We start from the raw sequence: 27,615 nt of genomic DNA on the forward strand, positions 1-27,615 counted from the left end.
AACCCTTCATGGGATAAAACTGTATTCTGCTCTCATAAATTTTTTTCCACAGTCTCCTCATTGCTTTACAGAAAGTCTTTTCTTAGTTGTTGCTTTCTCAGATAAAGACCCCTATTCTGTAGAAATGGCCCGTATTCATTGTTCTTAGATCTACAGTTTCATTTCCTTATACAGGTTGAAACTCTCTCCTTTAGAACTCTCTCGTCTGCCAACATCCCTAGCCCGTCTTGATTTTAGTTGGGCAGACGACCACTTGTCATGGGTGTGTCCAAGTTTCCCATGGTCTCAAAAAGTTGGTTTCTAGCCCCCATTCCTGGCTTTCGGTGGTCTTGTCAGTTATTTAGCTGTAATTTACCCCTGCGCATCTTCTAAGATCTCAGAAAGCAGTGGAAGTGTTGGTAATGCTGCTATAGAATATGACCTCCTGTGGTGCAGCAAATTCCCTTCTCTTGCACCAGTCAGGTCTCAAAAGAAGTTCTACCTGTCTCCTGAATGGACCAAGTTGAAGAGGTGATCCAACTAGCTTTGTATGACTCGCCTGGCCCATGATTTTGCCAGTCTTTGTGTTCTCCACTCACTGGAGCAGCTGTGATGATATATTTATTGTCAGATCATCATCAATGATACTTCTCAAACCCATTGTCATCAAAAAGCTTGAATAACATCAGGCACAGTGGGAATCCGTGGAGAACGGCATAATAAACACACCATTCGATAAAGATTTCCCAATGACCAGGAACGTTTTATATCCGTCATTCTGCTATACAGCACATGCTTCTTGATAGTCTATTTTGCTATTTTTAATCAGAATGCTGTGTGGTACTAAATCAAATGCCTTTGAGACATCTAAGGGTCTTTCTAGACACCTAAGCGTCCTCTGGAAGAAGCTAGTGTTTGTATTAAAAGCAATTAACTCTTCCTGATGTTTTTCATGTTTGGATGCTTTAAAGCTGGAATAGGAGAGCCTTCTTTTTATATTAGTTTAATCCATGAATTCTGGAATTAAGAGCATCTACACACCCAGAGTTTATCAGCAGTAGCTTTACCAGGGTAACCCATCTTGTAATTTCATGGAAACATAGAATACTAGACCAGGAAGTGGCCTTGAGAGGTCATCAAGTCCAGTTCTCTGCCCTTGTGACAGGGCCAAGCACCATCTCGCTTTTCCCTTTCAGCTATTTGCTTCACCTGTTCTTCCATATCTGCATTGATGGAGATTCTGCAACCTCCCTAGGCAATTTATTCCAGTGCAGAACCCAGCGGACAGCGAGGAAGTCCAATGTGTAGCCTAAAGCCCCTATGGTGCAATTTAAGGGCACTGTCTCTTGTCCTATCTTTTCAGGTTAAGGCGAATAATTATTCTTTCGAATCCTTGTAACAAGCTTTTAGGGACTTGAAAGCCATTATCATGTCCCCTCACAGGCATCGTTTTTCCAGATTAAGCAAACGCCGTTCTTTCAGCCTTCCCTCAGAAGTCAGATTATGTAGACCTTGAATCAGTTTTGTTGCTCTTCTCTGGACCATGACCACAATAACTGGCAGTTTTTCAAAGCGAAGGTAAAGGCAGAAGCTATGCAAGGAAGGTATTACCAGCTGCCCAGGGAGCCGCTCTCCAGACTGACTCCATTTTTCCTTCCTTGTTTGATTAGCTATTATTTTTTGACGGACGTCTGTCCAGAACAATGGTAAACTGACTAATGGGGTTTACTTTCTCAAAGGGACAGCCCAAGAAAATTCCCAAGGGACTTCACCATCCGAGAACTCCCAACCGGGTGCAGGTAAGTCTACCTCCTTTAATCGATGTATTTATAACATGTTTAGAAGAGGCACAGTTAATCAACAATATTGCATAGATTCTTGGAGGTCAAGGCTAAGAGCAAGGGACCAATAGATCTTTCAATCTGACCTAGTATACACTACACGCCATTCCATTTCTTTCAGATACCTCTGTCTAGAAACCAGTAACTTGTGTGCGGTAAAGCCGTATTATCCAGATAAGCATCCAGTCCTTGATGTGATGACATCAAGAGAAGCTTCCCTCGGTAGCTTGTTCAAGTGATTGTCTACCCTTGCTCTTTACAATCGTGTACCTTGTTTGCCATTTGAATTTTGTCTAGCTTAAGTTTGCAGCCTTTGGTTCTCCTTCTGCCTCCTTCTGCCAGAATAAAGAACCCTTTGGTGGCAGTGTTTTCTTCCTGCGAAGGTGTTCACACCTGATAATCAACAGTGTTGTTGTATTTGTTTTAAGGGGCTGGTACACAGCCAGCAAGGCTTCGCATTCTGTCTGGCTGGCAGTCCCAGGGCTCTCGGGGTTTCCCTGGCCAGGTCCCAGACGCTTTGGCTGCCAGAGGGGCTCTTTTCCCGGAGCTGCCAGGGTTCCCCCAGCCTCAGTCGGGTTCCTGTGGCTGGGAATTCTGACAGAGTACCCTGACCCAGCTGTAGGTCTGGCAAGATCCCTCCACCACTCACCTGGGGATCCCAGATGTGAGGCGCCGAGGTGCCGGTATTGCACACCGGGCCGGAGCATCACAAAAATGGTACTGGTAATCAAATCACCGCACCATCTTCTTTTCAACAGCCTTTTTAAGCCCCTCAAGTTAAGCATTTCTCCCGCCCTCAGAGCATTTCTCTGGCTTTCTAATGCATCTGTTCCATTTTTTTCCATATCTGTTTAACCATGTGGACAGCAGGCCTGTACATACTGGTCCACTATAGGTCTCCCCAATGCCGTATGAAGAAGTAAGCTCACTTCCCTACTCACTGTTGCCTTTTTTTCCATCCAAGGATCACTTTAGCCGTCTTTTTACCATGGCATGGTAGTAGGATGTCATATAGAATTGCTTGACCGCTCAGTTCCATACATGGTTTTTCAGAGGGGTAGCCATGCTAGTCTCTTTCAGCAATCACAAGGAGTAGACCTTTGGCATCTTCAAGACGAACGCATTTATTAGGGCCTAACCTTTCATGGGCTGAAACTGTATTCTGCTCTCATAAATTTTTTTCCACAGTCTCCTCATTGCTTTACAGAAAGTCTTTTCTTAGTTGTTGCTTTCTCAGATAAAGACCCCTATTCTGTAGAAATGGCCCGTATTCATTGTTCTTAGATCTACAGTTTCATTTGCTTATACAGGTTGAAACTCTCTCCTTTAGAACTCTCTCCTCTGCCAACATCCCTAACCCGTCTTGATTTTAGTTGGGCGGACGACCACTTGTCATGGGTGTGTCCAAGTTTCCCATGGTCTCAAAAAGTTGGTTTCTAGCCCCCATTCCTGGCTTTCGGTGGTCTTGTCAGTTATTTAGCTGTAATTTACCCCTGCGCATCTTCTAAGATCTCAGAAAGCAGTGGAAGTGTTGGTAATGCTGCTATAGAATATGACCTCCTGTGGTGCAGCAAATTCCCTTCTCTTCAACCAGTCAGGTCTCAAAAGAAGTTCTACCTGTCTCCTGAATGGACCAAGTTGAAGAGGTTATCCAACTAGCTTTGTATGACTCGCCTGGCCCATGATTTTGCCAGTCTTTGTGTTCTCCACTCACTGGAGCAGCTGTGATGATATATTTATTGTCAGATCATCATCAATGATACTTCTCAAACCCATTGTCATCAAAAAGCTTGAATAACATCAGGCACAGTGGGAATCCATGGAGAAAGGCATAATAAACACACCATTCGATAAAGATTTCCCAATGACCAGGAACGTTTTATATCCGTCATTCTGCTATACAGCACATGCTTCTTGATAGTCTATTTTGCTATTTTTAATCAGAATGCTGTGTGGTACTAAATCAAATGCCTTTGAGACATCTAAGGGTCTTTCTAGACACCTAAGCGTCCTCTGGAAGAAGCTAGTGTTTGTATTAAAAGCAATTAACTCTTCCTGATGTTTTTCATGTTTGGATGCTTTAAAGCTGGAATAGGAGAGCCTTCTTTTTATATTAGTTTAATCCATGAATTCTGGAATTAAGAGCATCTACACACCCAGAGTTTATCAGCAGTAGCTTTACCAGGGTAACCCATCTTGTAATTTCATGGAAACATAGAATACTAGACCAGGAAGTGGCCTTGAGAGGTCATCAAGTCCAGTTCTCTGCCCTTGTGACAGGGCCAAGCACCATCTCGCTTTTCCCTTTCAGCTATTTGCTTCACCTCTTCTTCCATATCTGCATTGATGGAGATTCTGCAACCTCCCTAGGCAATTTATTCCAGTGCAGAACCCAGCGGACAGCGAGGAAGTCCAATGTGTAGCCTAAAGCCCCTATGGTGCAATTTCAGGGCACTGTCTCTTGTCCTATCTTTTCAGGTTAAGGCGAATAATTATTCTTTCGAATCCTTGAAACAAGCTTTTAGGGACTTGAAAGCCATTATCATGTCCCCTCACAGGCATCGTTTTTCCAGATTAAGCAAACGCCGTTCTTTCAGCCTTCCCTCAGAAGTCAGATTATGTAGACCTTGAATCAGTTTTGTTGCTCTTCTCTGGACCATGACCACAATAACTGGCAGTTTTTCAAAGCGAAGGTAAAGGCAGAAGCCATGAAAGGAAGGTATTACCAGCTGCCCAGGGAGCCGCTCTCCAGACTGACTCCATTTTTCCTTCCTTGTTTGATTAGCTATTATTTTTTGACGGACATCTGTCCAGAACAATGGTAAACTGACTAATGGGGTTTACTTTCCCAAAGGGACAGCCCAAGAAAATTCCCAAGGGACTTCACCATCCGAGAACTCCCAACCGGGTGCAGGTAAGTCTACCTCCTTTAATCATTGTATTTATAACATGTTTAGAAGAGGCACAGTTAATCAATAATATTGCATAGATTCTTGGAGGTCAAGGCTAAGAGCAAGGGACCAATAGATCTTTCAGTCTGACCTAATATACACTACACGCCATTCCATTTCTTTCAGATACCTCTGTCTAGAAACCAGTAACTTGTGTGCGGTAAAGCCGTATTATCCAGATAAGCGTCCAGTCCTTGATGTGATGACATCAAGAGAAGCTTCCCTCGGTAGCTTGTTCAAGTGATTTTCTACCCTTGCTCTTTACAATCGTGTTCCTTGTTTGCCATTTGAATTTTGTCTAGCTTAAGTTTGCAGCCTTTGGTTCTCCTTCTGCCTCCTTCTGCCAGAATAAAGAACCCTTTGGTGGCAGTGTTTTCTTTCTGCGAAGGTGTTCACACCTGATAATCAACAGTGTTGTTGTATTTGTTTTAAGTGGCTGGTACACAGCCAGCAAGGCTTCGCGTTCTGTCTGGCTGGCAGTCCCAGGGCTCTCGGGGTTTCCCTGGCCAGGTCCCAGACGCTTTGGCTGCCAGAGGGGCTCTTCTTCCCGGAGCTGCCAGGGTTCCCCCCGCCTCAGTCGGGTGCCTGTGGCTGGGAATTCTGACAGAGCACCCTGACCCAGCTGTAGGTCTGGCAAGATCCCTCCACCACTCACCTGGGGATCCCAGCTGTGGGCGCCGAGGTGCTGGTATTGCACACCGGGCCAGAGCACCACAAAAATGGTACTGGTAATCAAGTCACCGCACCATCTTCTTTTCAACAGCCTTTTTAAGCCTCTCAAATTAAGCATTTTCTCCCGCCCTCAGAGCATTTCTCTGGCTTTCTAATGCATCTGTTCCATTTTTTTCCATATCTGTTTAACTATGTGGACAGCAGGCCTGTACATACTGGTCCACTATAGGTCTCCCCAATGCCGTATGAAGAAGTAAGCTCACTTCCCTACTCACTGTTCCCCTTTTTTCCATCCAAGGATCACTTTAGCCTTCTTTTTACCATGGCATGGTAGTAGGATGTCATATAGAATTGCTTGACCGCTCAGTTCCATACATGGTTTTTCAGAGGGGTAGCCATGCTAGTCTCTTTCAGCAATCACAAGGAGCAGTCCTTTGGCATCTTCAAGACGAACGCGTTTATTAGGGCCTAACCCTTCATGGGCTGAAACTGTATTCTGCTCTCATAGATTTTTTTCCACAGTCTCCTCATTGCTTTACAGAAAGTCTTTTCTAAGTTGTTGCTTTCTCAGATAAAGACCCCTATTCTGTAGAAATGGCCCGTATTCATTGTTCTTAGATCTACAGTTTCATTTCCTTATACAGGTTGAAACTCTCTCCTTTAGAACTCTCTCGTCTGCCAACATCCCTTATCCGTCTTGATTTTAGTTGGGCGGACGACCACTTGTCATGGGTGTGTCCAAGTTTCCCATGGTCTCATAAAGTTGGTTTCTAGCCGCCATCCCTGGCTCTCAGTGGTCTTGGTGGTTATTTAGCTGTAATTTACCCCTGCGTACCTTCTAAGATCTCAGAAAGCAGTGGAAGTGTTGGTAATGCTGCTATAGAATATGAGCTCCTGTGGTGCAGCAAATTCCCTTGTCTGGCACCAGTCAGGTCTGAAAAGAGGTTCTACCTCTCTCCTGAATGGACCAAGTTTAAGAGGTGATCCGACTAGCTTTGTATGACTCACCTGGCCCATGGTTTTGCCAGTCTTTGTGTTCTCCACTCACTGGAGCAGCTGTGATGATATATTTATTGTCAGATCATCATCAATGATACTTCTCAAACCCATTGTCATCAAAAAGCTTGAATAACATCAGGCACAGTGGGAATCCATGGAGAACGGCACAATAAACACACCATTCGATAAAGATTTCCCAATGACCAGGAACGTTTTATATCCGTCATTCTGCTATACAGCACATGCTTCTTGATAGTCTATTTTGCTATTTTTAATCAGAATGCTGTGTGGTAGTAAATCAAATGCCTTTGATACACCTAAGTGTCTTTCTAGACACCTAAGCGTCCTCTGGAAGAAGCTAGTGTTTGTATTAAAAACAATTAACTCCTCCTGATGTTTTTCATGTTTGGATGCTTTTAAGCTGGAATAGGAGAGCCTTCTTTTAAATTAGTTTAATCCATGAATTCTGGAATTAAGAGCATCTACACACACAGAGTTTATCAGCAGTAGCTTTACCAGGGTAACCCATCTTGTAATTTCATGGAAACATAGAATACTAGACCAGGAAGTGGCCTTGAGAGGTCATCAAGTCCAGTTCCCTGCCCTTTTGACAGGGCCAAGCACCATCTAGATTTTCCCTTTCAGCTATTTGCTTCACCTCTTCTTCCATATCTGCATTGATGGAGATTCTGCAACCTCCCTAGGCAATTTATTCCAGTGCAGAACCCAGCTGACAGCGAGGAAGTCCAATGTGTAGCCTAAAGCCCCTATGGTGCAATGTAAGGGCACTGTCTCTTGTCCTATCTTTTGAGGTTAAGGCGAATAATTATTCTTTCGAATCCTTGAAACAAGCTTTTAGGGACTTGAAAGCCATTATCATGTCCCCTCACAGGCATCGTTTTTCCAGATTAAGCAAACGCCGTTCTTTCAGCCTTCCCTCAGAAGTCAGATTATGTAGACCTTGAATCAGTTTTGTTGCTCTTCTCTGGACCATGAACACAATAACTGGCAGTTTTTCAAAGCGAAGGTAAAGGCAGAAGCCATGAAAGGAAGGTATTACCAGCTGCCCAGGGAGCCGCTCTCCAGACTGACTCCATTTTTCCTTCCTTGTTTGATTAGCTATTATTTTTTGACGGACGTCTGTCCAGAACAATGGTAAACTGACTAATGGGGTTTACTTTCTCAAAGGGACAGCCGAAGAAAATTCCCAAGGGACTTCACCATCCGAGAACTCCCAACCGGGTGCAGGTAACTCTACCTCCTTTAATCATTGTATTTATAACATGTTTAGAAGAGGCACAGTTAATCAATAATATTGCATAGATTCTTGGAGGTCAAGGCTAAGAGCAAGGGACCAATAGATCTTTCAATCTGACCTAGTATACACTACACGCCATTCCATTTCTTTCAGATACCTCAGTCTAGAAACCAGTAACTTGTGTGCGGTAAAGCCGTATTATCCAGATAAGCATCCAGTCCTTGATGTGATGACATCAAGAGAAGCTTCCCTCGGTAGCTTGTTCAAGTGATTGTCTACCCTTGCTCTTTACAATCGTGTACCTTGTTTGCCGTTTGAATTTTGTCTAGCTTAAGTTTGCAGCCTTTGGTTCTCCTTCTGCCTCCTTCTGACAGAATAAGGAACCCTTTGGTGGCAGTATTTTCTTCCTGTGAAGGTGTTCACACCTGATAATCAACAGTGTTTTTGTATTTGTTTTAAGTGGCTGGTACACAGCCAGCAAGGCTTCGCATTCTGTCTGGCTGGCAGTCCCAGGGCTCTCGGGGTTTCCCTGGCCAGGTCCCAGACGCTTTGGCTGCCAGAGGGGCTCTTCTTCCCGGAGCTGCCAGGGTTCCCCCAGCCTCAGTCGGGTGCCTGTGGCTGGGAATTCTGACAGAGCACCCTGACCCAGCTGTAGGTCTGGCAAGATCCCTCCACCACTCACCTGGGGATCCCAGCTGTGGGCGCCGAGGTGCCGGTATTGCACACCGGGCCAGAGCACCACAAAAATGGTACTGGTAATCAAGTCACCGCACCATCTTCTTTTCAACAGCCTTTTTAAGCCTCTCAAATTAAGCATTTTCTCCCGCCCTGAGAGCATTTCTCTGGCTTTCTAATGCATCTGTTCCATTTTTTTCCATATCTGTTTAACTATGTGGACAGCAGGCCTGTACATACTGGTCCACTATAGGTCTCCCCAATGCCGTATGAAGAAGTAAGCTCACTTCCCTACTCACTGTTGCCCTTTTTTCCATCCAAGGATCACTTTAGCCTTCTTTTTACCATGGCATGGTAGTAGGATGTCATATAGAATTGCTTGACCGCTCAGTTCCATACATGGTTTTTCAGAGGGGTAGCCATGCTAGTCTCTTTCAGCAATCACAAGGAGGAGTCCTTTGGCATCTTCAAGACTAACGCATTTATTAGGGCATAACCTTTCATTGGCTGAAATGTTTTTATGCTCTATTAAATTTCTTAGCTGTTAAGGTGCCACAGGCCTCCTCATTGCTTTACAGACAGCCTTTTCTAAATTATTGTTTTCTCAGATAAAAACTCTCATTCTGTAGAAATGGCCTGTGTTCATAGTTCTTAGATCTATAGTGTCATTTGGTTATGCAAATTGAAACTCTCCAATTTGGAACTCTCTCATCCGCGAGATCCATAAATACAGGACAGGGAGATATGTTGGGGGGAAGGTGTCTCTTCCTGTCCGCATGAAGCCCCTAGCATGTGTCACTCCACCCCTCAGCCCCAGGGAAACTGTATATGTGGACGTTCCCTACCCAGATCGTTGCGGAAGCAGCACCCTCAGCCCCCAAGGGCCTAAATATGGGTCAATTCAACCCTTTTTAAAAATAAGTTGGGACGCATTTTTGGCATCCCAAATACAGGACCATCGTACCCAATATGGGACAGTTGGTCACCTTATCCATGTTGAATGCTTATGTGTTAAACTTTACTTTTTGCTTTGTAGCTTAGCTGAAATACTTTGTGCATAGCAAGCTAGTACACTGAGCTTACATGACACGGTGCAACTTCCCCCCAGTCATGGTTTCTTTGCAGAATACAGCCTTTTACTTCTAACCCACCAATCCATGTGTGACTCAGAAATCACTAAGAGTAGGGAAGAGATGCAGGAGCACTTCTTAAGACCACACAATGAGACAGAGTCCCCATTGGCCTGTGTCATCATTTATAGCTGTGGTAAGGGAGCTTGAAATATTGATGATCATTCAGTTATCACTTTGTACGCACTTGGCACACGTGTGAATGATAAAATAAGGTGGAAGTTTTGGGTTCTCCCTGTATTTTTGGAAGCTCCATATCTGACTCCTTCCATGTTCTCTAAGGCTGGTTTCATACTCCAACTTGCTTTATAGTTGTCTCCATAAAGTGGAAGGATGCGTTTCTGGCTGTGAAAAAGTTGAGGGAATAAGATCCTTTGTGCAGAGGGAGTGCTTGTTTGGACACCTTCCCCTTTGGAAAAGAAAAACAGAGGATAGCATGTCAGAACAACTTTGTTGCCATTGTATTTAATATGGGTAAGGAAAGTGGCTCTGCCATTTTAGGCCAGCTTTGTTAATATACTGCACATGTATCTATGGTTTGATATAGAGCGGTGTTTCTTAAACTGTGTTCTATGGAACACGGGAGTTCCATAAACAGCTCGAGGGTGTGCCACAAGCATTTGGAAAAATGCACTGATGGTCTATATTTGCTGGTATTAAAACCAGCTACAAAGTTACCTCTTCATTGCTATGATATCTCAATCAATTACCTCATTTTGTTTTTGTTGTTTATGTTGCTGTTTGGCGTTTTTTTTGTTCTGCTTTGTTTTGTTCTGACAACAGTTTTTGAAGAAAATTTTCATAGGTTTTCCACATCAAAAATATTGTTTGGTGTTCCGTGGTCTCAAAAAAGTGTAAGAAACACTGGTTTTGAGCACCCAGATTCCTCCAGTTTCTAATCAGCTAATACTTTACAGGTCATATCTCAGCTCTTCCTGCGCTGGCTGGTCTCGGAAATGCTAATGAAAGTGCAGTGTGCTGAGCAAAGAGAGAAAAGCTGACTGCTCTACTCAGCAGTCAATACAGGAGGGTGAAATGAGAGATTACTGTGACTGGAGCTGCATAGTAACAACGGCATGCTGTCCAGATACAATGTTGCTTTGCCCTGCACCATACAGTGTTAATACATCACAGCAATATGTGATGGTGCGAAGGCAAATTCCAGGATGTCACACAATAGATGTGACAATCAAATTCAATTTTGATTGCCTGGATTGTTTGCTACCTGGCACCTTATGCAGTCACTGACAGGAGTACTGGGTGGGTGTAAAACCCTGCCATCCTGACGTATTAGCATTTTACATCCACTTTATATTCACACTGCCGGAATTGCCAACCCCAGTGTGCAAAAATCATGACTGAAGAAAAAAAAGGGATTTAAAAATCACAAGATTTAAAATTTTTAAAGTTGGGGTGTTTTAAAATTTATCTTCTTACTCCTGAGCTTGTAGTTTATGCTTGGGTTATGGTCTCAGAACTTCCCTACATAACCATGAGGGCCAGAAACTTTTGGTAACAAAAACTGTTTTTCCACAAAATAACCTGATACCAGTTGCTGGCCCTTTAAGAAAAGCACAATGTTTTTGTGCCAAGCTCCTGGCAGTTGGCTTTACTGGTTCAAATGATGACACAAGATGCATGCACTGTCGCTGACTTCCCATGCCTTTCGTTGCACTTTAGACAACAAATCATGGATTGTTTATGAAACTAAGGCTTGTCTAGACCTACTATTTCTTCTAGTGTAGTTATGTTTGTCAGGAGTTTGTCTAGCATAATAACAGTTATGATTCCCATTATATCTTATTTTGGTCAGGGAGTTGACACAAACCATACCAACAAGAGGATACTCTTCTGCCAGTATAAACTGTCCTCACAAGGTCTTTCAAACATAGCTGAGACCTATGTTTCGTTGTAGCTACTGGTCTATTGTGAGTTAGAGCATGAAAAATTGAATTGGAGGTGGTGGGCCATACTCTAATATAATAATTATCTGCAGCAATTTGCACAGCATAAATGGCACTCTTTCCTCTGGCAACATCTACTGTGTGGTATCAAAACAAAAAAGCATTAAAGCAGCACTTTAAAGACTACCAAAATAATTTAGTAGGTGATGAGTTTTCATGGGACAGACCCACTTCTTCAGACCATAGCCATACCAGAATAGACTCAATATTTAAAGCATAGAGAACCAAAAATGGTAAACAAGGTTGACAAATCAGAAAAAAAAGGTATCAAGGTGAGCGAATCAGAGAGTAGGGGCCAGAGGGCAGGGAAGTCAAGAATTAGATTAAGCCAAATATGCAAAAGAGCCCCTTTAATGACTCCGAAAATTTGCATCCCGGTTCAAAACACGTGTTAATGTATCGAATTTGAATATAAAAGAGAGTTCAGCAGCCTCTCTTTCCAAAATAGTGTGAAAATTCCTCTTCAGAAAGACGCAAACTCTTTAGTCATTAACAGAATGGCCCACTCCATTAAAATACTGGCTGACCGGTTTGTGGATCAGGAGTGTTTTTATGTCTGTTTTGTGCCCATTAACTCTTTGTCTAAGAGATTTTGAAGTCTGTCCAATATACAAAGCATCTGGGCATTGTTGGCACATGATGGAATATATGATGTTAGTTGAGGAACATGAGAATGTGCCCGTGATTCTGTGACTAACCTGGTTAGGTCCAGTGATGGTATCCCCAGAATAGATATGTGGACAAATCTGGCAGCCGGCTTTGTTGCAAGGAAAAGTCCCAGGACTGTTGTTCCTGTGGTATAGACTGTGGCTGTTGGTGAGAATCCTCATAAGGTTGGGAGGTTGTCTGTTGGACAGAACAGTCCTGTCTCTTAGGGCCTTCTGGAGTGTGACATCCTGATTAGGGATAGGTTGTAGGTCTTTAATAATGCGTTGAAGTGGTTTGAGTTGGGGGCTGTAGGTAATCATAGAATCATAGAACACTAGGACCAGAAGGGGCCTCGAGAGGCCATCAAGTCCAGTCCCCTGCCCCGACGGCAGGACCAACCACTATCTACACCATCCCGGATAGACATCTATCTAATCTGTTCTTCAATATCTCCAGCGAGGGAGATTCCACAACCTCCCTTGCCAACTTATTCCAGTACTTGACCACCCTGACAGTTAGGAACTTTTTCCTAATGTCCAACCTAAACTTCCCTTGTTGCAGCTTAAGTCCATTGCCTCTTGTTCTCTCCTCAGAGGCCAAGGAGAACAAGTTTTCTCCCTCCTCCTTATGACACCCTTTAAGATATCTGAAAACCGCTATCATGTCCCCCCTCAATCTTCTCTTTTCCAAGCTAAACAAGCCCAATTCTTTCAGCCTTTCTTCATAAGTCATGTTCTCCAGACCTTTTATCATTCTAGTTGCTCTTCTCTGGACCTTCTCTAATTTCTCCACATCTTTCTTGAATTGGGATGCCCAGAACTGGACACAATATTCCAGCTGAGGCCTAACCAGCGCAGAGTAGAGCGGAAGAATGATTTCCCGTGTCTTGTTCACAACACACCTGCTAATGCATCCCAGAATCATGTTTGCTTTTTTTGCAACAGCATCACACTGTTGACTCATATTTAACTTGTGATCTACTAGAACCCCTAGATCCCTTTCTGCTGTACTCCTTCCTAGACAGTCTTTTCCCATTCTGTATGTGTGAAACAGATTATTCCTTCCTAAGTGCAACACCTTACATTTATCTTTATTAAACTTCATCCTGTTTACTTCAGACCATTTCTCCAATTTATCTAGATCATTCTGAATTATGACCCTATCCTCCAAGGTAGTTGCAACCCCTCCCAGCTTGGTATCATCTGCAAACTTAATAAGCGTACTTTCTATGCCAATATCCAAATCATTAATGAAGATATTGAACAGAACTGGTCCCAAAACAGACCCCTGCGGAACCCCACTTGTTATGCTTTTCCAGCAGGATTGAGCACCATTAACAACTACTCTCTGGGTACGATTAGCCAGCCAGTTATGCACCCACCTTATTGCAGCCCCTTTTAAGTTGGACTTGCCTAGTTTGTTGATAAGAATATTATGCGAGACTGTAGCAAATGCTTTACTAAAGTCTAGGTATACCACATCCACTGCTTCTCCCTTATCTACGAGTCTCGTTATCGTGTCAAAAAAAGCTATCAGGTTGGTTTGACATGATTTGTTTTTTACAAAACCATGCTGGCTGTTCCCTATCACTTTACTACCTTCCAAGTGCTTGCAGATGACTTCCTTAACTACCTGCTCCATTACCTTTCCTGGCACAGAAGTTAAGCTGACTGGTCTGTAATTTCCTGGGGTGTTCTTGTTCCCCTTTTTGTAGATGGGCACTATATTTGCCCTCTTCCAGTCTTCTGGAATCTCTCCTGTCTCCCATGACTTTCCAAAAATGAGAGCTAACGGCTCAGCTACCTCTTCTATCAGCTCCTTGAGGAGTCTAGGATGCATTTCATCAGGCCCTGGTGACTTGCAGACATCTAATTTTTCCAAATAGTTTTTAACTTGTTCTTTTTTTATTTCAAAAACTAACCCTACCCCTTTTCCACCAGCATTCACTATGTCAGGCATTCCTTCAGACTTCTCTGTGAAGACCGAAACAAAGAAGTCATTAAGCACCTCTGCCATTTCCAAGTTCCCCGTTACTGTTTCTCCCTCCTCACTGAGCAATGGCCCTACCCTGTCCTTGGTCTTTTATGTTGCTCTATACCCTTGTGGTAGAGCTCTGGACTGGAACACGGGTGACCTGGTTCTGCCATTGGCCTGTAGGATAATCTTGGGCAAGTCACTTCTTTGCTCTGTGCCTCAGATTTCTCGTCTGTAAAATGGGGTCAGGACCAGCCTAAGGGCAAGACAAGCAAAGTGACTGCCTTGAGATCAACACCTTCAGTTCCCCACCCTCCAGCTATAACTGTGGTATCCACCGCCCACCTGCTGGACCCTGCTATCAGTGTGCCACCTTGGGCCTGCCCACCATATGGGCCCTGCTGGGCTGGCTCTGAATGGGGATAATGATGCTTCCTTTATAAAGTGCTAGGAGGTCTGCCAACGAGATCTGGGTTTTCATCACATCTGTAATCAGCTGCATGTGCTGTTGACTATTGGTGCAAAATTTAGAGGCCTGAGTGAGTCCTCTTTTAAATTTGGTCCCGTGTGTGGTGTAAGCACCAGAGAAATTTTGTTTTCCATTTTAAAATATCTTACTGGAAATACAGGGTGTCCTCATTATTAGTCGCTTCACTGTAAGTTGTTTCACATAAATGTTGTTAATTAATTCAGGACAACGGATCCATTATAAATCACACTGATCCACGCTTATGTTGTTTTGGGGTGAGGAACCAAAAGCCAGGAACATAGCGGAGCTTTGTGGCAGCTGGGTGGCTGGTGCCGTAGTGCAGGTGTCCTGGAAGTGAGCCCTGAAGTCATGGAGGACTGGTGGGGAGCTGCAGGAAGCTGGGAGTAGGCAGTGGGAGCTGGGAGATAGCTGGGGGAGTTGGCAGGGAACTGCGGGAATCCAGCAGAGAACTCTGGGGAGAGCTGGGGGGACAGCAGGGAGCTGCAGGGAGCCAGCAGGGAGCTAGCAGAGACAGGCAGGGAGCCGCAGGGAGCCAGCAGGGAGCCAACAAGCTGTGGGGAACTGGCAGGGAGCCAGCAAGCGGTGGGGAGCTGGTGGGAAGCTGGTAGGGAACTGCGTGGAGGCAGCAGGGAAGTGGCAAGGAGCCAGCAGGGAATTGCTGGGAGCCGGTGGGGAGCTGGGGGGATATGCAGGGAGCCAGTGAGGATTGGAAGAGAGGTGGCTGATGAGCCAGTGGGGACAGATGGGGAGTTGGCTTATCTTTTCCTATTTATTTATTTATTACTTATTTATTATTTCTCTTTTAATCTATTTATTTACTTCTATTCTATTCATATTGATTGCTTTTTGTGGGTTATAGGTACATTGTATGTACCACATGTGTGTGAACTGTATGTTTTGAGAACGTATCTCAAGCTAATTACGTTATTCCTTATGGATATTAATTCCCCTTTATAAACTGTTTCACTATAGGCTGCATTATTTAGGAATGTAACCTGGACTTATAACTAGATGCTTAACCAAAGTAGCTTCAGTTTTTCAACTGTCTGTATGATTTACAGTGCTGGTTGGCTATATACATTTTTGCATATAAGTAATTTTGGTTTTGATGTTCTCTGCACTTTGCAATCATTTTTGGCTAATTTGATGTGGCTCCAAAGTCATAACTAGTCTAGCAACCTGCTGGGATAGACATTAAGAACACTGTGTGGAAAAAAACTAAAATACATGTGACTTGTGCATAAGAGACATGAGCTACATCTACACGTGTATGCTACATCGAAATAGCTTATTTCGATGTAGCGAAATTGAAATAAGCTATTTCAATGAGTAGCGTCTACACGTCCTCCAGGGCTGATGCCGTCGACGTTCATCGTCGATGTTGGGCAGCACCACATCGAAGTAGGCCCTGCAGGGGAGCGTCTACACGCCAAAGCGGCCCACATCGAAATAAGGGTGCCAGGAACAGCTGCAGACAGGGTCACAGGGCAGACTAGCACTTCCTGGGCAACAGCTAGCCGCTCCCTTAAAGGGCCCCTTCCAGACACACTTTCACTAAACAGCACAAGATCCACAGAGCCGACAACTGGTTGCAGACCCTGTGCATGCAGCATGGATTCCCAAATGCAGCAGCAGCAGCCAGAAGCCCTGGGCTAAGGGCTGCTGCACACGGTGGCCATAGAGCCCCGCAGGGGCTGGAGAGAGAGCGTTTCTCAACCCCTCAGCTGATGGCCGCCATGGTGGACCCAGCTATTTCAATGTTGCGGGATGCGGATCGTCTACATGTGCCCTACTTCGATGTTCAGTGTCGAAGTAGGGCGCTATTCCCATCTCCTGATGGGGATAGCAACTTCGATGTCTCGCCGCCTTCCCTCAATTTCAACTTCGAAATAGCGGTCGCCACGTGTAGATGTGGCGGGCGCTATTTCGAAGTTGGCGTGGCTACTTCGAAGTAGCCGGCACGTGTAGACGCAGCTATGGTAATTCATCCTGAGATCAAAAGAGGAGATATACTAAATTTCAGTTCATTAGGAGAAAATGAAGGGCAAGTAGTAGGAAAAACCTGATGCGCAGGTAGCTGTTTTGCAGAACAGCCCCAGTTTTCCCCTTTGCTTTCCAGCTGATTATACCAAATATGTGTTGAGTTAAGACACTGTCATTTGTCTTCCCAAACATCAGCAGAGAAAACTGAATCATCGCCAGGGAGTGCTGTGACAGCAGCATCAGACTCCACTTGGACGTCGGCTGATAAGGCATCCCTTTAAAATCTTATTTATAATCAACTGTTGACAACAGACCCATTAAACAATGATGTTACTCTGTTTTACAACAGTAACCTGCTTTCTCTGCTGTGCTGCTTTGCTGTGAATTCAGCCTCCTCCTGTTAAGCTTCCAGAAATCTTTTCTGCAGGTGGCAGAATAGCAACATGATGAATTGCTGCAGTGATGTGTCAGGGGGAAGGGCAGATCTGGATCATTGAGTGCCCCAGAGGAACTAGCTGGGGATTCTGTTACCGAACACAGGCATTGTAATCACCAGAGAGCTCAAAGTTGAACTGTCTCCTTCTACTTCCTCATTAAATTAAGTCTCTGATAGATCTGAGTTATGGGTTTTATCAAAACCCAAATCTCTAGCAGGGACACTGTGTTCAGTGCAGCTCTTCCATTTGGAAGCACTGGATGTGTCTGAATGACTCAGCCTCTTTAGGGGATTGGCACTAGAACTACTCCATCAACTTAGGTGAACCCAGCACTAGGTGTTAGACAGACGATGTAGATGCTACCGAAGGCCCCAAATCAGTTGCTGAGATTTAACTATAAAGGAAATTACCAATAGAATTAAGAGAATCTCTTCATTGTTATTTTTCTTAGGCTCACTTTAGATCAAGAGCAGAGGACATACCTTTGGGCCCACTTCAACCCTCAATATAGGGCATAAGGTTCTTGATCCAAAACTTATAGAAGTTAATGGGTTTCTTTCCCATGAAGTGCAATGAGCTTTCTGTCATGTTTTACATGAGACAAAAGTAGTACAGTTACCCCTTCTGACCTGAACAGGTAGCCAAAAATTCAGGGCCTAATAGATCATTCCTGTTCAGAAGAAGAATTGATGGTGCTGAGTCCTGATCAAGATTAGGACTATGTATCTCAGCAGTTTGAAAATCCATGCCCCTAAAAGGCATAACTATACCAACCTAATCCCCCGTCATAGACAGTGCTAGGTTGATGGAAGAATTCTTCTGTTGTCTCAGCCACCACCCCTTGGGGAGGGGAATTAGCAATACAAGTACAAGGACCCTTCCTCTTGGCATGAGTACTGCCCATGCTTAAGCACTAAAGTAGTTCAGCTGCAGCATTTTAATGTAAACCTGCCCTCTGGTGTTTCTTTGATGTAGTTTCATTTACAAAGAATGCACAAAGGCCCGTGTCTCAGAATGTAGTAGGAATCAAGGTAACAAGAAATTGTTTTTGTTGCTTACAGGCCCAACCTTCTGTTCGGTCAGCACTCCTGACCCAATTAACCTCTGCCTGGGTTTTTCCAGACTCCCATGCCATGCTTTCAACTGCACCTACGATGACTTTCACAGTCAGTCCCTGCATGTCTGTCTTTTTCTCTGTCTCTTTGTCTATTCTGTCTTTCCCCTTCACCCTGCCAATTGTCAGCACAATACGTCTGTTCACATGGCCCAAAATTCCAGGACGAGAGAAGAACCACTTTTTTCATGGGTGGAGGGCTGGTGATGAACTTGTCCTGATAGTCTCAGAGGGGTCATTGCAAGGTGTGTTCATGTCCAGGCTCAAACAACATTTCACTCTATTTAACCCAGCTCATTACAGAACCTTGGCCATCCCTGCATGCAGGGGTGAATTTCAATCATGTTACATAAATTTTATCAGAAAAGATAAATGAAGTTTATGTTCTCCCACCCATCCTCCATTGTGGAACATAACAGTATGCAGCACATGTTCCCCAGAACAATCTGTTCTCACAGCACTAAATACAAGTAGAATCCTTAGACCTGCGTTTCTGCCAATAAGGAGGTGAATCTTGGAACATGGGGTCCCTCTGGAATTACAGCTGTATACAGGGCTACCAGACAAACTTGTGGTTGGTGTCAGAACAAGATGCCTGCTGCTGCTCTCCTGGTTTTGCCCACATACCTGATTATTTTGCACAGCTTACTGAGTGTATTTATGGTGGAATGCCTCTGCCCAGGAAGGATTCCTACAGGTCTGGATTTCTCTTCTCGGAGGCTTTTATTAACATTGTTGTAATGACTTTATATTATTGCTGCTATGGTAACAGAACCATTTGTGGGACCTGCTGCTATTACCTTTCTCTCCCCTAATAAGCTCCTACGTGTTAAGAAGGTTTGTTTGTTTGCTTGCTTGTTTTAAGCCTTTTGGTCAAAAGTCAGTATTTGAGATTTGAGAGCCTGGGACAATTACAATGAACATGAAAACAAAAAGAAAAGTTTATTTTAAAAAACCTGTTTGCCTTTTAAGCTGTGGGAATTCAAAAATTAGCTTTTAAAAGGGCTTTTCAAATTATTTAAATGATAGTTTACAAATCACTGGCTTCTATTATAGACTAGACTTGTGTATGGAATTTTAAAAGATGTGATACTATTTCCAGAGTGGGGTAGGTACAGCCTCACCTTTACATTTCTAGACTTTCCAGAATATAGGCTGAACCTTAAGGTGCAGTTATGGCTCTTACCAACTTGAGTGATCATGCTGGAGCAGGGACGTAGCACACACCTCCAGAATGGTATGGCCTGGAAACATAGACATTGTGCCCTTAGAGCAGTGCAAGGAACACTCTTTGTTATGTGCCTGCTCAAGAGATGGGGCCAATGCTCCCTGCAGCACAGCTCTTTGGGTGATACATATACATGATGCAGGAAAGGGGCAAAGGCCTCAGGCAGAAATCCCCCACTGCTGCTGTTTTCCTTTATTTCTGTTAGTCCCCTGAGCCAGATTACATATGGCCCCTGCAGGGGGGTTCTGGGTGAAGAAAGGCCTCAAGGAAACTCAGGCAGGGGGCAAGCGATGGGGTATATCAACCCCACACTGAGCCTGCAGGAGTTAACCTGGCTTACGTGGTTGAGGTAGACACGCCCCTACAGCCCTGCTGGGCATGCTCCAGATGGAGGCTGGCTATAAAGGTCTGCAGAGCACCTCAGTCAGGGCTGACTTCTACAGGGGGTGGACATCTCACAGTAGCTCAAGGGATGGAAGCATTGCCGGACAAAGCCACAACTGCCAACCCACAAGTGACTTCATGGAAAACCCTTGGACCAGAACAAAAGTCTGCTGAGGGTGATCAACAAGACACTGGTAGGAAGCAGGCCTGGGTGGTAGTGTGGGGGATCGTAATCTCAGGAGCTCTGTTGGATTCCCCACTGAGCTACCAGTAGACTGCTCCACTGTTTACAGGACCCCAGGCTGAGATCTGGTGGAGAGGCAGGGTCTGGGTTCCCCTACTGCCTTCTCACCCCCACCAAATGCCTGTTGTTCTGCTGCTGACCATTGGGCCTAAGGTCGGGGCCTACCCTGACCACAAGGTGAATTGTAGCAACTCTTTGTCCACTAGACTGTACTACCTTGACCACTGGAGGAATTGCATTGACTTTGTGGCAGTTAGGCCATGCTATCCTGAGGGAGGTGAGGGAGGGTAGAACTGGGCTTTGGTTGTTAGGCCACACTACTCCAAGAGTGAGAGGCACATAATTAGATGCTGGGTGTTAGGCCATGTGACCCTGAGACAGAGGGACTGAATACCGTTCAAGGGTCACACTTGGGCCTTATCCCCCCACCCCTGCCAAAAAAAAGGAAGTGGCTATTGCAGTTGCAGCTACATGCAGTCCATTTGCCACTTTAGCTACAGGTGGATGCAGGACCAAAGAAGTCACTGAGTTCTGAGCATAGCTTGAGAGTGGGATAAGATCCCCAAGGTCTTGTGTGGAGATTTGAAGCCAGACATCTTAATACATATGTAGACCCTTAAATAAGTGATCCACTTTTCAGAGGTTCTGAGTAGCTGCTGCTCTCTTTGAAGTCACTACTTCTGGCTGGTGTTGAACACCACTGAAAATCAGTCCTTAATGGCTGTGTACACTGTAAGAAGATATTTGCGTCAGCTGACTTAGGCTGGTAGAGCTAGAAAATTGCCACGTAGATGTTTTCACTCAGGATGCAGCCCGAACCCAAAAATCTACACTGCAGTTTTATAGCCCTACAAACTTGAGTCAGTGGACCTGATCCAACCCCAGGTGTTTTACTGCAGGTGTGGATGGAGACTGTGGAGAAGGAATTTCTCTGGGAGCACTAGGTAGAATTCAGATACTCTGTGCATGGCTGAAGCATACGCTCCCTGAGGCTGCCAATTTGCACCAGTTTAAATGTACAGATTTTTTTAAAAATGAAATGCTTTTGCGTGGACAGTCTTTCATTGGTTTGTAGTTAGCTCTTAGGGACTTTGCCTAAGTCAGAAAAGGAATATTGCAGTGCCACCGGATGGATACCTGCTGCTTTTATCCAATAGGTGGTGTCTTGTCTTTGATTATACGAAAGTAGGAACACAAAATAAAACTATCCACTCAATTGTGTCATCCTAAGTTCAGTTTCATTGTTGCTCAATGACCTTCAGCACTGCTGCCGTGCCCAGTGCAACACATGATCATTTTAGACTCACCAAATCTCATCACTGCACAAATAGCCTTGGCCCTGTATCAAGCACATGAGAGCTGAAACAATGGCAAGAATAGACATTTACTAGTACATTTAATGATCTCTGGATATTGTATTTTCTAAGCAGCAGGATAAATCCACCCGATGACAGAGAATGAAGCAATTGACCCCATTATTAATTTCCATCCATAAAAATTGTATAATCTCTACCCATGTGACTATTAGAGGATTAGTTATAAAGTTGAAACAGATTTCATCAGGAATCCACCTCTTCTATTCTCGTCAGGTTGTACTCATCACAGGACCAGGGTATGGAGGAAAGTGGCTCTACACTACTTTTTCATTCCCTTTGATCCTGGAAAAAGGACCTGAGGCTATTTTGGCCTCAGGTATAGGTTAGTGAAGCCTTAAGACTGTTCCAAATTATGCTATCAATAACAACCCCTTAGGGTCTGTCTGACAAAGAATTGCCAGAGAGTGGATCACTCCATCTACACCCTGTATGCTGGTGGAACTGGGAGCAAAAGATGTAGAGTTGAAGAGGGAAGAAGGAAGGGATGGTTTTTGAGGATCAATCATGCTGTTTGTATGGGATGAATGCTCATATGATTGCCTTCTTTTCAGGTGTGACTACCACTAGAACACCTTCAGAACACAGCATGAGTTCTAGTATAAGACCTTCAGCAGACAGCAAGAGCCATGAACCCACTTCTAATGCTAATAGGCTATCTCAGGATCCAGGAATAAGATCCGAATCAGCAGTCAGCAGTGTTAAAAGTACAAGTAAGTGATGAGTCCCTGCATCATGAGTTGCATGGGGGTCTGGAAGGGAGCCATTTCTCTAAAACTGCCAGGCTCAGGATGAAATGTCAGTTACATTTTGCATTATAGCTAGTAGTGAGTGATGATCAAAAGATTCAGAGTTGGGGCCACTCCATGAAATTAAAGGCTTATAAATTATAAAATAAAATGGAAAGATGTATTTCAGCCCCATATTGTCGTGCTGTTACATGCACTGCTGCAGGAGGTCACTGAGTTAAATACTGTGGCTAGAATTTAAGAGTGGAAAACCACTATAATTTTATGATCACTAACAACTCTACAAACTGCAGTTCACAGTCACGTTCAAAGGGCATATCGCATGGGGTCCCGCAGAGATCAGTTATGGGTCTGTTTCTGTTAAATAGCTTCATCAGTGATTTAGATAATGGCATAGATAGTACACTTAGAATGTTTGTAAATGAAACCAAACTGAGAAGAGTAGGAAGTGCTTTGGAGGATAGGATTATAATTCAAAATGATCTGGACAAACTTGAGAAATTATCTATTGAAAATAGGTTGAAATTCTGTATGGACAACTGCAAAGTATTCCACTTTGGAAGGAACAATTAGTTGAATACTTAGGCTGTGTCTATACTACCGAGGAAGATAGACTCACTGAGGGTCATTCTTCCAGGCTTTTGCTTCATGCATGCATGAAATGGCACTCCCCAGGGTCAAAGTCAACCCTGGAACTCCTTGCAAGTACCGAGGATTAAGGAAGGTCGATGTGAGAAATGCTCCCGTTGACCACCTTCTGTGTAGACAGACACTGAAGTCAACCGCTGGTAAGGCAATTTTAGCTCACAATTGGCGTAGCTAAAATTTTGTATCAGCAGACACGTTCTATGTCTAATCTAGACCTAGCCTTACAAAATGGGAAGTGACTGTCTAGGAAGAAGAACTGCCGAAAAAGATCTGGAGGTCGTAGTATATCACAACCTAACTATGATTCAACAGCATAACGCTGGCTGGGGAAAAAAAGAAAAAGGCAATCATTCTGGGCGTATTAGTAGGAGTGTTGTAAGTAAGACATGAGAAGTAATTCTTCTGCTTTATTCTAAGCTTATTAGGCCTCAGCTGAAACCTTGTGTCTAGTTCTGGGCGCCACATTTCAGGAAAGTTGTAGGCAAATTGGAGGAAGTCCAGAGAAGAGCAACAGCAATGGTTAAATTCTAGAAAGCATGACCTATTAGAGAGGACTGAAAGAACTGGGTTTGTTTCGACTGGAGAAGTGAAGACTGAGAAGGGACACAACAGCAAGTTTTCAAGTATATAAAATGTTGTTACAAGAAGCAGGAGGAAAATTGTTCTTCTTCACCTCTGAGGATAGTCAAAGAAGCAATGGGAGATTTTGGACAGGCATTAAAAAAATTCTAACAGTCAGAGTTGATAAGCACTGAAATTTTAAAGATTTTTAGACAAACAACTGTCGGGCATGGCCTAGATGGTACTTAGTACTGTCATAAAGGCAAGGGCCTAGATTAGATGATATCTTGAAGTTCCTTTTAGTCCTACCATTTTATTTTATGAAACTAAGACAGTGCTGTAAGGATAACCAACTGATGTCATTCAGGATAATGAACATCTGCAAGAGCATGCCAGCATTAATCTTCCACAACTTACAAATAGTGGTACAAATGGCTGGCGTGAAGGTGTCATCTTACTTTGAATCATTAGGTATTGTTCATGGCTTAAGGTAGATTACAGACTAGATAGACAATGGTTTATTATGGTCCAGTGAGTACAATGTTTCTGTTTGGTTTACCTCTGCTGTCTCGTAAGGAATCACAAGCTACCTGTGTGGATTTCTTTTAATGCCTACTGGCCCAAATTTTGCTATCATTTAGACTCCGTACAAAACTGCTAAAATTAATGGTTTGGTTTGCTTGTACATTAAGAGGAAAATTTGGCCTAGAAGCTTTAACAACAAAGACTCATGAAGCAAAATAATCACAGAGACAGTAGTCTGGATTGATTGGACTGCTGTAGCAGCTGTTGGCACAGTTCAAAATCAGCTCTCTTTAGCTACGTCTACACGTGCCCCAAACTTCGAAATGGCCATGCAAATGGCCATTTCGAAGTTTACTAATGAAGCGCTGAAATGCATATTCAGTGCTTCATTAGCATGCGGGCGGCAGCGGTGCTTCGAAATTGACGAGCCCTGCCGCCGCGCGGCGCGTCCAGACGGGGCTCCTTTTCGAAAGGACGCCACCTTCTTCGAAGTCCCCTTATTCCCATGAGCTCACGGGAATAAGGGGACTTCGAAGTAGGTAGCGTGCTTTCAAAAAGGAGCCGCGTCTGGACGCGCAACGCAGCGGCAAGGCTCGTCAATTTCGAAGCGCCGCTGCCGCCCGCATGCTAATGAAGCGCTGAATATGCATTTCAGCGCTTCATTAGTAAACTTCGAAATGGCCATTTGCATGGCCATTTCGAAGTTTGGGGCACGTGTAGACACAGCCTTTGAGACTAGCAGATACTATTACTTAGCCTTATACACATCCAGCAGAAAATGGTCCTAACTCAGACTAGATTCTCCAAGAATAGAGTAAAAATGAACCCCAGGCTCCACAGGCTAAAGGAAAAACATAATATGGATTTTGTATCATCTGTTAACACAGTTGCATATGTTTCAGATCTCAGCAACCCTCCAGTAGCTGTTCAAAGCAGATGGATCACCACATAGATGGATGCTATGAAATGATCTGCTAAACATTTAACTGTAGCTTTGGAGATCATAATTGCTTCCTTTCCATAGAACCTGCTGAGATATGAAACCCACCACTTGCTGTTCTTTCCTTAAAGTCCTTAGTGCTGTCATTTGAGCTGCTGATAAAACTTTAATTAAAAATGATAGCAAACTTATCATGAAAATGGGAAAGTGACACTGATTTTTTCAAACTGATACAAAACATGGGTGAAATCTTGAACCGACAATATTGGCTAGGGATGGAAGAGTGACAATATTTGCTAGGAAGAGTGGCTAACACCTTTTGAAATCTCCCATGTAAGGCTTATTCTCTGGTTGGAGCCCCATGATTTTTAGAGCTTTTTTAGAAATGTTGCTAGTACTAGTTGTTTTTGTATCTCTCCTTCCTTAAAGTTATCCAGTTGTTCAGTGATAGAGGACATCTCATAAACCATTAATTAGCTTTAACATCTTGTGAATTTACAATTCATTATCCTGTGCACCTCTGGTACTAACACAAATACTGTGTATCTCATTAAGAAACTGAGCATCTCCATTTCCTGTGATATACCACTTCAGGTCCATTCACCATTAAGGATCATACTCTGGTTGTACTCCATCTCCCATAATGCATGTTCACGTTCATATGAATAGGAAACTGCAGTGCATTATAGGCAGTGTAGTCCAGCCTGAGAGAATGGGGCTGCTAAGTGAACAAAGATTGTATTGAATTCATCAAAAAATAAAAGATTCAAATTTGGTCTGACCAACCAAAGTAGTTTGATTTAGTTTTACTCAATCTGAATCATTTTTTTTTCTGTTTTGATTTTTCCCAACAGGAGGAAATGGAGTAAACTTCTGCAAACATGAAATTTCCTATTGAAACTCATTTTACAAAAACTAGATTTTCTTCATAATTCCCAGCTAGTTCTGCCAGAAAGCTTAGAGAGTTGGAGGGGCATCTGAGTGAGTGGGAAAGCAGCAGCAACGTGTGGGAGAACCTATCAAGAATTAAAAAAAAACAGAAACCAATATTACTGAAATGTAGTGGCAAAAGTAGATAGGAACAGCTGCCTGAGAGTGGGTGAGAGGGCTTGGTGATTCTTCTGTTTACCCGAGCCAGAGAAAGGTGGGGGAACTCCCCATGGCTTTTAGCAAAAGAACAAGCTGCAATCTTGCTTCCTGCTCACACACACTCGTCTTACTTTAACCTGTACCGCATAATGTATGTACTAATGGACAAGTGATTCATTCTGTGTTGACACCATCTGAGCAAATGAGCACATAGTGCTATTTATTAAAACAAAAAAGCAATCCAGTAGCACTTAAAAGACTAACAAAATAATTTATTAGGTGGTGAGCTTTTACATACTTTATTTTTTCTGACTCTTGACTTCCCCCTGCCCACCTCCCCTCTGCTCTCTTATTTGCCCACCTTGATTACAATTTTTCTGATTTGTCAACCTTGATTACCATTTTTGGTTCTCTGTGCCTTAAATATTGAGTCTGTTCTGGTATGGTTATGGTCTGAAGAAGTGGGTCTATCCCACGAATGCTCACCACCTAATAAATTATTTCGTCAGTCTTTACAGTGCTACTGCATTGCTCTTTTGTTCTGATAGTATATAGACTAACACAGCTATCTCACTAGTGCTACTTATTCTTCTTTTTCTTAACCAGATGAAGGATATATGAGGTAGATTAGAATCTAGCTGAATATGAGCAATACCAGTTCCATTTTTAATTGGAACAGCAAAAAATGCATGAATGGTTTATGAAGGATTCCAAGGCTTTGTATGGTAAGACAGTATGAGGGTAGATCAACCAAACAATGTGGTAGGATCAAGTGATCCCTACTACAGGCTGATTTAAGCTTTTCTCAAATGAATTGGCCCTCTGCAACCATTGTACAGGTCACTGTACAGGTCAGACCATAACCCACTCATTTAAATCACAAGAGTAATCTCCCTATAACCAACAGGACAGCTCATGTGAGTGAGGCCATGAGAGTTTGATCCTTCGTGTACACAGGCAAACTACTATATGGAAACACTGAGCTGAGTCTTTAACTTCGAGTCACTGTATTGGCTGCAACTTTTGAGTAACAAAATGGATGTGCCAGTTGATTGAGGAGATGGGGACATGCCAAATGTGGCAGTTTTGTTTCATATAATTATAGGTCTACCACAAAAAAGTGAGGTCAAGCCCATGAGAAATCTATAAGGCTCTCACTTCTACTCTGATTTATATTGCAAAAATCCCCTCTGAGAAATCTCGCAGGATTGTATTTTAAGCATTTTGTTTTGCTTGTGTATCAATTTCATGTGGCTGCCCTCCAAAAATTGAGGAGGTAAACTTCAGGCTATTGAAGTTATTTAGGGAGTGGACCTTTGAGAATACAATGGAGGGAGGTTAGTTATTGGTCTCTTTTACCATCTGTCAATCTTCCCATCTCTGAATTGACTGAGTCAGGTATTTTCAAATCAAACTGTGGTCAGCTGTGCCAAAAAAATGTTTTGATCATCATGAAACAAGAATTTAATGCTGCCAGTGTTGTAAATTTCACTTTTCAATGATGAATCTGGAAGTCTTCCCAGATTAGTTATACAGAACATCTGCCCCTCTAACTTCCAGCACCATAGGGTGAGGTTGACTAGGAACAGACAGAACAACTACAGTGTCTGTTATTCCTTCCTTTCTTCCCATCTCTGTCTGTGAAGCCGCTGTGTAAGGCTCCACCCCCAAAACATCTGTCAGTTGGCTGGATATTTAGCGAATACAAGCTGAAAATACCTTCTGTGTTGGCTGCCTGAACACGTGTGTTTATATACCA

The 27,615-nt window shown here is 43.5% G+C and overlaps 1 protein-coding gene across 4 annotated transcripts in view; it reads left to right on the forward strand.

The window, feature by feature from the left end:
* EMCN (endomucin) overlaps window positions 1–27,615 on the forward strand; it is a 129,717-nt gene that overhangs the window by 62,143 nt on the left and 39,959 nt on the right. For 3 of the 4 annotated variants that reach the window (XM_074993514.1, XM_074993516.1, XM_074993515.1), the window contains 4 exons: window positions 1,719–1,778; window positions 4,675–4,734; window positions 7,631–7,690; window positions 21,899–22,057. In XM_074993514.1, the coding sequence (XP_074849615.1) occupies window positions 1,719–1,778; window positions 4,675–4,734; window positions 7,631–7,690; window positions 21,899–22,057 (339 nt within the window). The remainder of the gene's footprint in view (window positions 1–1,718; window positions 1,779–4,674; window positions 4,735–7,630; window positions 7,691–21,898; window positions 22,058–27,615) is intronic. The other variant, XM_074993517.1, reaches the window with a different exon arrangement.

The sequence above is a fragment of the Carettochelys insculpta genome, chromosome 4 (assembly GCF_033958435.1).
Source record: "Carettochelys insculpta isolate YL-2023 chromosome 4, ASM3395843v1, whole genome shotgun sequence".
Taxonomy (NCBI): Eukaryota; Metazoa; Chordata; order Testudines; family Carettochelyidae; genus Carettochelys; species Carettochelys insculpta.